The sequence below is a fragment of the Pteropus vampyrus genome, unplaced genomic scaffold (genome assembly GCF_000151845.1).
Source record: "Pteropus vampyrus isolate Shadow unplaced genomic scaffold, Pvam_2.0 Scaffold200, whole genome shotgun sequence".
NCBI lineage: Eukaryota > Metazoa > Chordata > Mammalia > Chiroptera > Pteropodidae > Pteropus > Pteropus vampyrus.
In genome coordinates this window covers 102,131-118,841 of record NW_011888981.1, presented here as the reverse complement: position 1 = coordinate 118,841, position 16,711 = coordinate 102,131, and the positions used below count along the sequence as shown (strand labels likewise).

Sequence of the window (16,711 nt, the reverse complement as noted above, 5' to 3'; positions counted from 1 at the left end):
GAATAAAGATTATATAAAAGTCTAAAAGAATTATACAAACAAGGTGATGAAAAGACATTCCAGATTGACAAACCCTTTTGAACAATGATTAAAAAAAAAAAGACGTGGCTCATGTGCAAAGTGAGACTGCACTATTTTGGTTCAGAAAGAGTACCCTAACGGGTAGGAAATACAAACAGCCTAATCGCGGAGAGATTTGCAATCTACTATGGTTAAAAATAAAAACTAAAAGAGAATGTCTTGAACAAATCAATATTTTTAGAAGCTTGAGAGGCGGTACTACGTCGAATACCTTAGCAAAGGGAGAGACCAGAGGTAAAAAATTAGGAAGGCTCCTACTGAAGTCACCCAGATATGACGTGATGAGGGTCTGGACCAAGGTAACAGTAGGAATTAAATGATCAAAAAATGGATTTAAAACATTACACAGAGTTTACAATATCAGGTGCATGGCTGGGAGAGTAAGAACAACAGAGTAAAATGTTCAGTGAAAGCTGAATCTAGGTTTCTAGAAAAGGTAAACAAGGGGCTGGGTCAGAGAAGAAAGGACAATTTGGTCTGGGAGAAGAATTTTGAAAGGATGATTGAGTTTCAAGTGATAGGTCATCCAGGTAAAGACATTAGCAAGAAATTTAATAAGTAGAATTTTAACTGTGGAAAGTATCAGGACCACCTAGAGATATAATTTTATGAAGCATCCAAACAAAAGAATTCCACTGGAGCCAGAGGACTTAAGTCAGAGTAACCAATGGAAGGGAAAAAAAAGTATTATCTGGTGAACAATTACCTGAATAAGGGCTAGAAGCAAGATCACAAGAGACTGAGAAATGAGTGACCCAAAATAGAGAAAGAGAACAAAGAAATAGAAAGATGAGACTACTAAAAAACTGAAGGTGTAGTAATGTGGTCTGTACAGAGAAATGAAAGAGAATAAGGGATAGGATGTGTGTACTAATGAATAAGAGAGCTAAGAAGGGATTTATTTTATTGATATTATTGGTTGGTTGGTTTTTAAATGGGGAAAATTCAAATGGCATTGCCAAAGTGACTATCACCATTGGCATAATGGACTCAGGTCCTGAAGTTAAGAATCATTACTTGATTTTAAGCTTCATGAGAGCTAAAACTGTATCTTCCTGTTTTTCACTGTATCTCCAGTGTACAAGAATGTCAGGTACTCACTAAGCACCTAATGTCCCGACCAAAAGTCTTGCAAGCAAAAGCACAAATTTAAAAAATTCTCGATAATAAATTTTCTATGAGATTTTGGCAACTTTGATGTCTCCTTAGTTTAGTGTTTGGTGCTTATTCTAAGTTGACTAGCTATAAGGATTTAAAAAGCTAAATTATAATTTTCGACACAAGCCGGGTTAGTGATAAGAAAGTCAGAATTTTTCATTCTAAATTCCGAATAACAGAGATTTCCCTTTTATTATTTAAAGAAGCAGAGTTCAAAAAAGCTTAAAATCACGATATACTGGTAATGCAACTATAAACAAAATCAGAAAAGTAGAATGCAAAGTAATAAACTAGATATTTTATTTAAAATAAGATTTATCTTCACAAAAAAGATTCGAATTTCTATTTAGAAGAAATGAGAAATGTGTATAAAATTTGAAGTCATGGGTTTTAGAAAAGAAAACAATTGTTACATTACCCTGCTGATTGTAAAGACACGATGCCAAAGACATTTCCTGGCAGTCCATGTCTAACACACGAAGGGAAAAGAAAACAAACACACACACACACAACAACCAAACCCAAGTACCATTTGCTGCAGCTAACATCAAGCCGTAATTATGAAGCCAGTGGCATCCCCAAAATGAGCTCTGTCAGAATGACTTGGCAGGGACCAGGCAATGCTCTACACAACACAATACAGATATTACTCGCTCTAAAAGGCTCGTTCCAGTGGAAGTCATAAGGCAGAACTAGCTAGCAGCAAGAGGAACAGACAGGCTGCTCTCTATATAGCAACATATATTGCACCTTCACTACATTTATGAGAAAATTGTAAATATCCAAGTATGGGACATAAGACCTGCCCTTAAGGACACAATTTAGCTGGGAGACAGGATATACATATACAAACAGATATATTTAATACATATTCAGTAACAACATAACCTAATATGTGATTTATTCAATATATTTATTATATTTATTAAGCAGCTAATTATGTACCAGCCACTCTGCTGGGCTTTAGGGAAATAAAAACACCCTAAATGACTCACAGTCTAGCCAAGAAACCAAGTTTGACATAGGTGGTATAAGTGAGATAGAGCAGAAGTTCATATCACTAATGTTCTCTTAACCAGTCCTACGGATTAACCAGTATTCTCTAATCTCCTTATAAAACACTGTCGAAAGCCGAGATATTAAATATTCACACCTTGAGTATAGTTCACCCATATACTTCAGTTCCCAAAGTAGTTATATAAGCTCACTAAAAGTCAACCAGGTGTCCTCTTAAAACTGTTTGTCAGTTGCACTTGTTACTTTGATTAGATAATTCAATTAAATATTATATAAACCAATAAAATGTGGGTATAAAAAGATTAAGTTGAACACTTCAAAAAGACAAGACAATAAAAGAGACCTACTAAAAATATTGCTGTCAAATAGATGTTGGTAAACAACTGTAAAAGACTGGAGTAAAACTCATAAAAATCTAGGACTTTGCACTCAGTGGGCTTTACTCAAGAAAAACCAGAACCAGAAATCGTAAACAACTGTATTATGTTATTGTACTGTATGTATTACAATGCATTACAACTGTAGCTAATTCACGTATGTCAACGCAGAACTCCAATCAGCATTCTAAAAAAATTTTTTTAAAAAGTGAAGGGTGAGTTCGCTTGGTCTTACACTGGCAAATTATTATATGTTTATAATTTTTAACATAAATTATTTAAAGTATCATTTTAACCATCTATTCGGGTTTACTCCCCAACCATCAGTCTGGATAGTGGCAGTCAACAAAGCTTACATGTATTGTATGTATGAGGTGTTAGAGGAGCATGAAAGCACTGTGTCTGGAGGTCAGGCAGGTTTCCCAGAGAGGAAAATGAATCGTTAGATGATTAGAAATTCACTAGACAGCAAAGGAGAGGAAAACATCCCAGCACTGTACATTGACTCAGAGAAGGAGGAAGCAAGAAAAATGGCAAAATGTTTCCCTCTGTTTACCATGCCAGGCCCCATCACTCAAACATTTCTTACAACAAATTATTTAACCTCTCTCCTCATCTATGAATTAGGGAATAAATTACTAATACCTACCATATATAGTTTTGCAAAGATTAAAACAGATTATACATGTAAAGTGTTGAGCACTGCACCTGATACATAGTTAGTGCCCAATAAATGAAACTATTATTATATTTGGAGGGTAAAGAAGAAAGGAAAGAGAGGAAACAACAAATAAAGTACTAGGTTCAATTACTGGGACCATGGTACCCTCCTCCCCAATGGACTAGTTTTTCTTTCAAGTTCAGTAAGTGTGCTCACCCAAATCCACAGGCTCCTCCTTATCCCCTCCTTTTAGCTTTATATGAATCTACATTCCTTGGGAGCAGGTTTTAGTTGTGCCTATAATTTAGGCTCCTTTGCTTAACCTTCTCATTTCAGGAAGCACAAACAAAAGAAATTGAGAACAAGTCCCAGACTGGGCTGTAATTTTCCATCAGGTGAAATTGGTATCACTCTTGTGGAATTTGACATTGTGTTTATTTCTCCTAACTAGATATGCTGGTACTGGATCCAATTTGTCACATGTAAATGAGTGCTAATGAAACCTGTGTGCAAGGTCATGAAACACATACATACACACGGCCCTTTCCTTGGATTTCTATAGTGCAGTTATGCCAAGAACCTACTCACCACACCCAAAATACCTATTCCACCCAACCTTACTCAATATTTTCTAAAGCTCACCTTAATCCCAGGGCTTCTACGCTCTAATTTTTCTCCCCATTTTATCTCCAAAACAAAATACCTACACATTTTTCCTTGTGCCAGACTGCTTCTAGCTAACTCTACTGTAACTTTTCTTTCTTATGTATCAGTATTTTCTAATATTCTATCATCTTGTCTGATAAAGTATTTTTATAGTAAAGATTAAATAGCATTAAGTCTGCCAAAAAAAGTGATTTTATTTCCTCAAATACCTTACTGCATAAGAGAAACTACATGGTTGACATATTATTCTGTTCAAATACACATACAACAGATGGTCTAAGAATAACCTAATTACCAAGGCATAACACAAAATTTGATATATGATCAATAAACACAAACTATATTAATACATACATATATATAGAATTTAATTAGGCTACTCTCAGAGCAAGTTGAAAAGAAATCCAAATTTGCAGACTTTTAAAAAAACATTTTTCAGCATTTCCTATATGATAAATAAAATCGATTAAAATAAACTACAGTGATACCATATTAAACATTTTTAAAGAACACACATTGTTAAAGACTTTCTTGAACCCCTTAAAGAATTATTCTACTTGAAGAAAATTATTCTAAATTATTCTACTTGAAGAAAAACTTGAAATAAGTGGTAAGAATTTACTTTAAATTATGAGTTATTCAAAGCATATTATATCAAATTTAAATATTATAATTCACTTGTCTACTTCAGATCAGAAGCAGCTACACAGGACCAATAAAAGGAGATAATACAGTATGGCAAACAATGCCCTGGCATGGGTATTCGGACTCCTGGGTTCTAAACTATATCTACACCGACTCATAGTGTAATTAATCTCAGACAAATCACTGTATCTCTCTGGCCCTAATGATAAAATAAGGGATGAGACAAATTAAGTTCATGGGCTCCTCAGGAGGTAAATATTCCTAGTCCAATGAAGGGGATAAAAAATTGAGAGCAGAGATATGATGTGTGTAAGGGGAGGAGGAGAGTGGTGTGTGTGTGTGTCTACCTCTGTCAGCTCTAGAATTTTACAATTACAAGAGCTAAAGTAAAGACTACAAACAATACACCCTTTAGAAATCAAGAACAGGCTGATGTGTGCAGTGCAGTTTCTTCCTCCTATCTGTCTCTACTCCTCCATCCCTCAGTTCCCGTCTCTTTTCTTTTACCACTTCCTCAACTTCTCTCTCTTGCATCAGGATTCTCTCCCCAAATCCAAATTTTCCTCTATTACTATCTGTAGTCCTCAATACTTACAGATTATTACCACTTATTACTGCCATCTCTAGCCTGCCCTCTCCTCCCAATACAATCAATTTATTGTCATTAAACCACTACTAATAGGACAAAAAGAATGTAAGTAGCTACTATGTCAAACGGATCAATGAAATGAGTTCTTGGCTTCTAAATTTTCATTAAATGCATTCTGTTCAGGAACTTTCAACCAACAGAAGCAAACCAGTTATTGGACATCTATTATGGGTTATATACTTTACATGTGTTTATCTTTTTAAAACCTTACAACTACTTTGCGTGGTGAGTAAATTATCATCTACAATTTACAAATACAAATGAGGCCCAGAAAAATTATAAATCGGAAAAATTAGAAATTATAAAGCTTTCTGACTCTATGACCCACACTTTCCATTGCCAAATTATGATGGTCAATAGATCGTTTTGTCTAATGGCCACCAAAGAAAGAAACTCCAAAGATCTCGAGGGCAATTTTATTTCTAATGGCTCAGAACTGAAACCTGGATACCACTAATAACATTCAAAAATAGATAGGAGGCTGACAAAGGGAAACCAGTACAGATTATTTGGACTTTCAAACATAAACCTCTTAAAGACTGATTGGTAAAGGGGCTTGTTCATGATTGTTTTAAGTTCTGCTTAAATTACCAAGATTTTAGAGAAAAGTTGTAGGTTTCCCTCTACTACTAGAAGTCAAAAAAAGTAGATTTAGAGAGTAAATAATGTTTAGGGGTAAATAACATTTACGGCTAAATAGGCACATCTCTTGATAAAGAGGTGCTATCAATGATATTTCTCCCCAATTACTGAGGCCATTCTTATATGTCAGTTTTTGAAAGTAAAATAAGAGAAATATGTTTCTAGTAATGGTGCCTTGAAACAACACCCCTACTAAAAAAGGCTAAAAATTCTGGATATTTTTAGAATCATCTTAAAAAGCAAAGCTGGTAAGATAACAAGAAATTATTTGGCCAAAATTTAAGGGAAAATGGGAACAGAGAGGTGAGGGAACAAAAGTCACTTTGCCCTTTGAGTAATGAGCAAAATTACTAGCCAATCAGAACAAATCTGAACTTTAGTTTGGACAGCCTTGCAGGACCCAAAAGGCAAAAATCAAAGACCAGGAACATGCAGAGTGGAGAGTCAAATAGGAGATATACCCCATAAGGCCCTAAAAAGCTTACACCCTCAAAACAAAGGTGGAGCAGAAGTAAACTGGCCCTCAAATGTATTCACAACCAAAATGTTCATCAGCTGCGTGGTGCAAAAACTCAAGCAATTTTTCACTTTAAAGTAGTTTCTTCGAGGTTATGCCTCCAGAAAGCAATCAGGAGCAAAAGCAAAAACTTCCTAAAGAAGTTACCTTTATTATGAGACCTCAGATTAGTCTTATACTTCCTTAAGGATAGTAAGCAGCATACAAAGAAATGAGCCATCAAGAGCAAGAACCAGCAAAAACAACAGACACAGAAAAGGACCTTTAAGACATCAACATACAGGAAGAACAGAGACACCAACTATAAAATAACTATACTTATTAGGTTAAAAAAATAAAAGACAACTCTGAAATTCTCTGTAGGAAACTATTAAGAAAAGATCCAAATTCACCGATGGCTTTAAAAGATTAGATTCAACTCAAGAGAAAAGTAATGGACCAGAAGATAAATTAAAATAAATTACCCAGAATAAAGCATGCAGAGATATAAAGATGGAAAATATAGATCAGACAGAGAAGGCCTAAGGTACATGTAATCGGAGAACCAAAAGGAAAAGAAAGAGAACAAGAAAGGAGAAATCTAGAGATAATGACTGAGAATTTTACAAAACTAATGAGACATAAATCCCACAGATTTAAGAAGCCTAACAAAGTCTCAAATAAAATAAAATTTATACCCTGACACATAACAAAACTACAGAACATCAAAATCATTTGAAAAATCATAAATTTAGCCAATAAAATGTTAGAAAACAGTACACAGTAAAATCTCCATGTCCATTATTTTAAATAACAAGAAAAAAATGAAAAGCAAGCATTAGTGTGACTGATTATCTCAGAAGGTTGTATGGATCAAGCAAGATAATGTATTTGAAAATTTTTTTAAAAAACTGCACAGGTATCTGGAGATTTAAGTGCCAGAGCGTGTACAAAACCTATTTCATTCCTGGTCTTTTAACCTCTCTCTGGGCCTCAGTTTACCTGTTGAATAAGAATGTAGCTGATTTCCAAAGTTCATTCCAGCTCAAAGATCGCTGTCATTATCTCTCTCAGTCAGAGGAAGGTGATTCAAATTATAACATTCTACTGCCTAAAAATAAAATGCTAGCTATCATCAGAAAGAATAGAAACATAACAGAAATTATATTCCAAATTCTGTAAAAAGCCATCCATATCTGGAATATTAACACTAAGTATTGAAATCACCAAACTATATTTGTAAAAAGAGAAAAGAATTAAAGCAGTAGTTCTCAATCCTTACTGCATATCAGGACTATTAGAGAGCTCAAAAAACACTAATACCAGGGGCCCTAATTCCTATAATTCTGATTTAATGGGTCTGGGGCAGAGCCCATGGAATTAATATTTTTAAAAGTTCCCTCAGATTATTCTAAGATTGCAGCTAAAGTTGAGAAACACTAAAGTGACAAATAGTAGGGTATGTTTTAAAAGAGTAAAACCTCTATAATAGTTCCAAAATGTAATTAAATATTATAAAATTATCAAGGATAAGAATAGAATTTTACAAAGTAGCCTGTTTAGAAATTATACCATACCACAATGGGGTCCACCTACTCCAAACAAACAGCGAAATAAAACCGAAGTTTAGTTTTATAGAGTCGTTCGTAAATGTATGTGATTTGTTACCCAAGAAGTCATGCATGGTTAAGTAAAACACATTCAGAAAAGTTTATACAAATTTCAAGATAACAGACACATGGTGGGTTATTAAGGAAAGCAAATACATTTAAAGTATATTATCAATGTTTTGAGGCTGACTCCTATTAAATGTCCTTTAATGCCACCACCGAAACCAAAATGTTAAACTGCATGGTTCCAGGATGGCATATGCTCTAACCTTAGAAGAGTTCATGACTGAAAATTCTGCTTTTCTGTGGGAACAGAAAGGAGATTTATGAGAGTACAAATTTAACATCATGCACTTGCTACCGTTTATTCATCCACCGCTTAGTTTGTGTTATATACCAAGCTTCTGCTAGGTACTTTAAAATATCTAATTCTCACAAGATAGTTTATTATTCTCACTTTACACACGAGGAAGCTAAGTTTCTGAGAGGTCAGAATTATGGCAAACATGTATTTTTGGCATAAAATACAGTAAGTCTTAGTGCAAAGATTTAAATCCGGGTCTATGCCATGTTGCCTTTTACTATAATTATAAATAACAGTTGCAAGAATAACAAAAATAAGTTGTCATTTTAAGTGCCTACTTTGTCCATTTAAATGCACAGTAAATCTTCTCAACAGTCCTCTGAGGCTGCTCAAAATAATTTTGAGTCATATATGACTCCTCTTTTTCTCAAACCTCACATTCTATCCTCTCCAGCACATCTTGCTGGTTCTATATTCAAAAAGTATTCAGAATCCATTATATTCTGAATATGTATCAAAATATATATTCCCAAATCTCATTATTGCCACCATGGGTCATCCCTGGCGTGGATTATTAAAAGTGTCTCCTAACTAGACTGAATCTTCGACCTTTGTTTCCCCTCCCAGTCTATTCTGAATCCTTGCAAAGGATTCTGTTTAAGGATGGTGTCACTCTTTTGCTCAAAACATTCCAGAGTTGCCCATCTTGCTGAAGTAAAATCTAAAGTCTTTACTGTGGGCAAGATCCAGTACCTCTGACAGCATTTCTTCCGCTTTCCTCCTCTATTCCAGCCACAACTGCCTCATTATTCCACCAATATTCAAAGCATGTTTCCTTCCTCCTATTGTTCCCTCTGCCTAGAACACTCTTTCCTCAGATATCACCTTTTCAGGTATTTGCTCAAATGGCACCTTATCAGCAAAGCCTTTCTTCCCCTCTCCACCCTCTCAAGCACTCCATATTCCACTTACCCCACTTTATCATGGCATTTACTACCATCTAAAATTTTATGAGTGTATTTATTACTATCTTCCCCCACAATGTAAACTTCATGCAGGTAGGATGTTTTAATCACTGCTGTTTCTCCAGTGCCTAGAACAGGACCTAGCATGAAGCAGGCTCTTGATATTTGTTTAATGAAAATATGAATCACTAATGCCAAAATCCAGATTCATAAACACTATAGCACCAGCCTCCACCCACATGCCCTAAGCTATTCAATCATCTCTCTCTCACACACACACACACACACACACACACGTGTGCACACACATCCAAATCTAGGGCCAATAATTTTTATTCTGTATTTACCTGCTTGCTTTCTCATAAGTCAGTAATTTTCAAATACTGAACCTAAGGTTTTCATTACCTCATAAAGTTCTTCCTGTTCTCCCCACTTGCTAGCTCTTCTTTCTTGTGCTATTCTAAGGGAATTTAAACCACCATAATAATAAACACTCTGATTCTTCTGCATTTTCTTTGTTCTGTCACTCCAATTAGACTTCATGTTTCTTTGAGGTCATCTAGATCAATGTATCACATGCAGAAAACTGTTTCAAATGTCAGGTACCTCATCTCCAATTCCTCTCTCAAATATAAATCTCAGTACTAATCTTGACCATTCTTTTCTCATGCATTACCTATTTCACCTGCATGGTGGTGCTGAGGGGAGAGTGAGATTACCAGAAGTGAAAAGAGAGTCTTGTATTAACTAACTGGGCAAGGGGGAACAAAATGACAAAGTTTTTGGTACAATGTGGCCAGTTTCTTACCCCTAGGATCTGAAGGAGGGAGGAAGTGCTGAAGGCAGACCAGACAGATGAGAGCTTGGATTGCCTTTCACAATTCTGCCCTGGCAACTTGAAAGAGCAGGACTGTCAGGTTCCTGAAGCAACACGTTAGACTTGAAGGTATTTTTGTTGACCTTGGTGTTAATGACTTGAGAAGAGATTTAAAAATTAAAAAAACATCAGCTGATCCGAATTTCCTCATCATTCAACTCGTACTTCCTATTGTTTTTCTAGGAGAATTTCAATGGCAAAGAAAAATGAAGAGATGTGTTCAATTTAATGATGTTGATGTAAAAAAAAATTTTTTTTAAATATATTTTCAATAATGCTAATAAAGGGGGCCATAGACCATAGAGTCCTGAAAACTCTCTCTCCAAATATGTAACCCTTGCTGTAAGGAAAATATGACACATTTTTTTAACTTTTTCCATGGATGCTTAATTTGAGCACAAACCAAAAGACACTATGAAAATGTAGGGTCCTTAATATAATAAAAACCAAAGGAAAATCTACTTTAAATTTAACATTTGCCATAAGTAACTCAGGAAGGGGTGTGTGTGTTTGTGTGTATGGAGTTGCTATAGTTACAGGTAAATTGAAAAGTTTAAATGGGGGTTGGGGGAGTGGGGGCTGCAGGCACAGGGGGTGAGATGAGTAGGAAATTCCCAAACTATCACAAGTAGGAAAGGAAGAGTTGTTATCTTGTTTGTTTTTGACCAAATGATTGTGGCTTACCTCATATTCCCTAGACTGGAAAATAAATTAAAATTTAAATGGCTACATACAAAAATTATTCTCCACAACTGTACAATATTAAAGTTAAAGCCTGCTTTTAACACTTCCTTGAACTCATTTATGGAATGCATTGCTAATAAGGGTGAATTACCAATAAATCTGAATGAAGCATCTAAGTCTGATGGTTGTTATACAGACATGGTCAGATTATGAGAAAAATTACAACTATCAAAAGACCAGATACTAAAGCAATATAACTGTTGGAATGAAAAAGCCACCAAAGGATATAAAGATACAACTGCAGACATAAAGAATCAGAAGGAATCTTGGAAACCATGGGTCATTCCCTCACTTCATTCAACTCCTCCCAGAGGCCTTCCCTGATCACCCCATCTAAAACATCTGCCCCTATCACACTCTATTCCAGTATCCTGGTTTATTTTTCTCATAGCAGTTGTCACTATGGGTCAATGAATTATATAGTTGCATCTGCTGACTGTCTCTGGACTAAAACATAAACTCCATGAGGGCAGAGGCTTTGTCAGTTTTGTTAATCCCAAGGCCTAGAGGCACACAGCTGACACTCAATAAATGTGCTGAATAAATAAATGATGAAACTGAAGTTCAGAGAGGTTAAATGATTTCCTCAGGGTCACAGAGCTAGCAGCAAGCATAGCCCATACTATAATCTTGCCTACTATTATAACCCTGTCTGCTTGCTGTTTCCACTGCCATTTGCATTACACCAAAGCAGCCTGTTCCCTCACAGATTCTATTTAACAGATTTCTCCTTTTTTTTTTAAGTGCCGAAGAAAATACATGTTACCAAAAAAAGTGACACACTGGGTAGCATTTTAACTTTAAATGTTTCACCAACCAAAACCATACTCGGATTTCACAAGCACACAGGATGAGCCAGTAAAGCAGAAAGGCACAGTCATTCACAGTTCTTTAAGTTCCTTGTGAAAGTGATGTACGGCTTGGAAGTTTTAAGAACAGCCACTGAAACCTACTTACCAATTCCAAATGCCCTGTAAAGTATCAGCCTCACTTTCTTTCTTTGAAGAGCCCTCTCTGGATATACTTTACCTTGCAGAGTATGCAAGGAAATGTAACCAACTTTGAAGCCCCTTTTAGTTCTTTTTAAAGTAAAAATCTATCTCACAAAACACTGAACATAAAATTAATCCTTGGGAAGTTTTTGATTTTGAGAACAGGAAACCATCTCTGAACCACCATCTGAATGTGATCATCTAGGTCCTTCATTTAAAATCCAGGAATCTGAAAAACCTACAAGAAAAGTGGGAGGGGGTGAGGGAGAGAGGGAAGAGAAGAAACATTTACATATACAAAAAGAGAGTTGATATTCCTAGTAACATTTTCACCCAACATAAACTTCTTGCCTAAAGTCAAGGCCTCACAGACACAACTTGTTGTCTTCATTAATCACCTTCCTCTCAGAGAGAGGAGCCAACTGTCAGTATCTACACTGCGGAGAACGTCTCTAGACCTAGGATGGGACTCACTAGGACAGAAGATGATTTTTGCTCCATGTCTTTCAAAACTACTATCAGCCCAATTAGTATACCGAAAGAGAAGACCTAAAATGTGGATGGCAGGAGAGTTCAAATGAGACAGAGAAGGAACAGACGAAAAGGAGCGGGGAGGGTAAACAACGCATAAGGGCGGGAGTGGGAACCCGGGTTAAGGAAGTGGGGTCAGCCAAAAGCAAAGGTGATGGAGGGGAAAGGGACAGTTCGGGTGGGACGGGCGGGAGCAAAGGGGAGGGTACCAGAGAAGGGGCAGGGGGGAGGGAGAAGGGTCCGGGGCGGGGCGGAGGGAGCGAAGAGGCGGGATGAAGAGGGCCAGGCCGGGAGGGTCTTTACCTGCAGCTCCGCCCGTTCCACTTCCCACTGGGCTCGCTCCACCTCGAAGCGGGCCCATTCATGCTGCAGGAAGTGCAGGATTCCCGGGAGGCTGTACTGGGCTCGGGCCGCCCCCGCCGCAGCCGCCCCGTCGCCGGCCGCAGAAGCCTCCGCCAGAGGCCCGAGACCCTTGGCACTGCCGGCGCCTGGGTGGTTGTTGCCGAAAAAGACGCCGGGACCCGCCTGCTCGTCCATGGCGGCCGCGGAAACCCGGTGAGCTGCCCAGGCGCCCAGGAGCGGAGGCAACGGCGGCGGCCAGCAGCGCCTTCTCCTCCCTCCACCGCTCCCCGCCCACACCCCAGTCAGCAGGGAGCTGCCGCCTGGGCGCGGGGGCTGGCCGAGCCCGGACGGGCCGGGAAATGGGTCAACTGCGGCGCGCCGGAGGCCCGGTGCTTGCTGGGAACTGTAGTCGCGGGGCGTGGCGACGGCGAACGCGGCCGCGGCGGCCTGTGGGGCTGCGGACGGCTCCGGCGCGGCTGAGGCCCCGCCCTCGCCACGCCCCTTCCCCGCGGCGGGCGGGGGTCGCTCTGGCGGCAGCATGGGCGGGGCGGACTTCGCCGCGCTCCAGGCTCCCTCCGACGCGGAAGTTCACGGGCGGCACACATACACACACACCCACACGCGGAAGTTATCAGGACAAACTACCAGCCCGAGCTGCACATCTTTTAGGGCTTCCTGCTAGTTCTGTTAAGAAACAAGCTCAAAGCGAGCTTCGCCCGTACGGCCCCTGGACGGTGTTTCTCCAGCCAGCTGGACTCAGCCTTCTCCCTTTCGGATTAGACTTCGGTGTTTCTCCGACCCTAGGCACTCATCAATTTTGCCCATCTGCGTATCGCTGTCGCTCCTTTCTGCCTTTTCACTTGAGGATTCAAACTTGTTGCCTGATCAGTTTTCACTTGTAAGGAACTATGATGACCTCTCTCTCCTATTCTGGCTTGGTGACATCGCATCTGAAGAAGTGCTCCATTGAAGTCCCTTTCCCTTTGTAGTTAATCTTGCAGTAAATTCTTTAAAAGTTTGATATCCAAGACGACGTTATTTCAGTCTTTTTTCCCCTACCTTATTCCCGCTCAGTTTTTATTCAATTCGATCAAACAAATACTTGATTTGTCGGTTGTAACTGTTGCTGGAAATATAAAAGACACAGTTCCTGTCATCAGAGGGAGGTTGGCAAGTATATAATCATTCTTATAGTGCCTTAAAGCTACACTACCTGAAAGAACAAAGTCCCTTTCTGCTCCCTAAAACTGCCTAGAACTGGAGTTCTCCAGGCATTTCTCCCTTTTCACTTGCAGTTTCCAGTTTCTTCTAGGTTCACCTACAAACTGGCAACAGTATTAGCCTACCAAAGTCACACCAAAGTCCTTTCAAGTGTTTCTCTTGTAAATGTTAACCTTCCGAGAATCCCTGAAATCGTCGCTATAAATTCACACTCAGTGATATTTCAAAGAATTCACTTGAAAAAAATATATAGCTAATGAAATTAAGCATTCATTTTTTTGTCTCCATAACAAGTTATTTGTAATTCTTTTGTTTTGTGGGATGGACTTCTTGGATATCAGGCCTGATGGCCATGAAAAAATTTACAGATATAGGCTGGTGAATGACATGTCAGGGAAGGACATCCTGTTCCTGTCCTCTTCCCCCCTCCCTTCCCTGGCTACTTGTAAAAAGGACAGGAAATACATTGTATCTGCTCTGGTTGCAAATAAAGATGGCAAGCTCTAGTCTCACACTTACTGAATGTTTCTGCTTTATTCATTCTTTGTTATAATAAAAGTTTGATCCAAGCCTGGCCAAATCCCATGTCATGATTATTTTGGCTGCAAGTGTCCTTTGAGATACTGCCCAATCCTCTCATTTTACAGCTCAAAAAACAAGTCTAAAGAAGTCGAGACTTGTCCACAATGAGGCTTTGAGTGAGTGGCACAGCCAAAACTAGAAACCGGAATTCCTGACTGCTAATTCATTGATCTTGCAGTTAGCATGCTGCCTCTTCTCTTACTTATCAGGCATACCAGAGTAAAAAAGGAACAATAATGCAACAATGGCATATTTTTTTATTTGAAAGATTAAGTAATTTTAGAAGTTTTGGATGTTAAAAGTTGTTTTTTTCTCCAAAGACATGTCTGACAATTCCTTTAAATAATTCCTAACACACTATTGAACATAATTAAATTTAATGGTAGCTGTTTAAGAACCCATAAGTCCTTTAGCTGGGCTCACCAAGAAAACAAGACCTCAAAGTCAGAAATGAAAGATCTTACAACTGTTACCACAGAACTATAAAGGATCATAAGAGACTACTATAAACAATTACAGGTCAAATTGGACCACCTAGAAGAAATGGATAAGTTTCTAGAAACAACTTACTGAGACTGAATCATGAAGAAATATAGAATCTGAACAGACTGAGCACTGGTAAGGAGATTGAATCAGTAATCAAATACTTCCCATCAAACAAAAGTCTAGGACCAGACAGCTTCACTGGTGAAGTCTACCAAACATTTGAAGAAGAGTTAATACCAGTAATTCTCAAGCTGTTCCAAAAATTAGAAATGGAGGGAACTCTTCCAAAGTCATTTTACAAGGCCAGCATTACCCTGATACCAACACAAGAAAAGATTAAAGGCAAATATCCCTGATGAACATAGATGCAAAAATCCTCAATAAAATATTAGCAAAGCAAATTCAACAATACATTAAAAGGATCAAACACCATGATCAAGTGGGATTTATTCCAGGGATGCTAAGCTGGTTCAATACTGATAAATCAGTCAATGTGATATATCACATTAACAAAATGAAGGATAAAAATCATAAGATCATCTCAATAGATACAGGAGAAGCATTTGACAAAATTCAACATCCATTTATGATAACAAAGCAGGTATAAAGGGAACATACCTCAACATAATCAAGGCAATATATGACAAGCCCACAACTAACATCATACTCCACAGACAAAATCTGAAAGCTTTTTCTCTAAGATCAGGAACAAGACAAGAATGCCCACTGTCACCATTGTTATTTAATATAGTATTGGAAGTCCTGGCCAGAGCAATTAGGCAAGAAAAATAAATAAAAGGCATCTAAATTGGAAAGGAAGTAGTAAAACTGTCCCTATATTCAGATGACACGATAAATACAGAAAACCCTAAACACTCTAAAAACCTGTTAGAATAAATGAATTCAGTAATGTTTAAGGATACAAAATGAACACACAAAATCTGTTGCGTCTCTATACACTGATAATGAACTATCAGAAAGAGAAATTAAGAAACAATCTCATTTTCAATTGCATCAAAGGAATAAAATATTTAGGGATAAATAAATTTAACCAAGGTGAGACCTGTACTCCAAAAACTAGGAGAAATTAATGAAAGAAATTTAAGAAGACACAAATAAATGGAAAAATATTCCATGCTCATAGATTTGAAGAATATTGTTAAAATGTCCACATTACCCAAAGTAATCTACAGATTCAATATAATCCCTATTAAAATACCAACGATATGGAAGCAACCGAAGTGCCCTATGATAGATGATTGGATAAAGAAGCTGTGGTACATACATACAATGGAATATTACTCAACCATAAGAAGAGATGAAATACCACATTTACAACATGGATGGACCTCGAGATAATCATGCTAAGCGAAATAAGCCAGATAGAAAAAGTTGAAAACCACATGATATCACTTATATGTGGGATATAAACCTAAAAGCAACAAATGAACAGGACAAACTAACAGAGACTCATGGTCATGGACAATAGACTATTAGTTACCAGAGGGTAGGGGGAATGAGGGAGGTGGACAGGGTAAAGGAGGTCAAGTATGTGGAGACAGAAATCTAACTATGGGAGATGAACACACATTGTAAACATATATATGCCTTACTATTAAAGTGTATAGCTGAAACTTATTGGATTTTGTTAACTAATGTCACCAT

General features: G+C 37.8%; 1 protein-coding gene across 3 annotated transcripts in view; it reads right to left on the bottom strand.

Moving 5' to 3' along the window:
• The window catches only part of STRN (striatin), an 80,769-nt gene extending 67,642 nt beyond the window's left edge, over nucleotides 1-13,127 (bottom strand). Inside the window, exon 1 of one of the 3 annotated variants that reach the window (XM_011372089.2) lies at nucleotides 12,719-13,127. In XM_011372089.2, coding sequence (XP_011370391.1) covers nucleotides 12,719-12,952 — 234 coding nt within the window. In that variant the 5' untranslated portion in view covers nucleotides 12,953-13,127. The remainder of the gene's footprint in view (nucleotides 1-12,718) is intronic. The other 2 variants (XM_011372090.2, XM_023537783.1) reach the window with 2 other exon arrangements.
• Nucleotides 13,128-16,711: the final 3,584 nt, after the last annotated feature.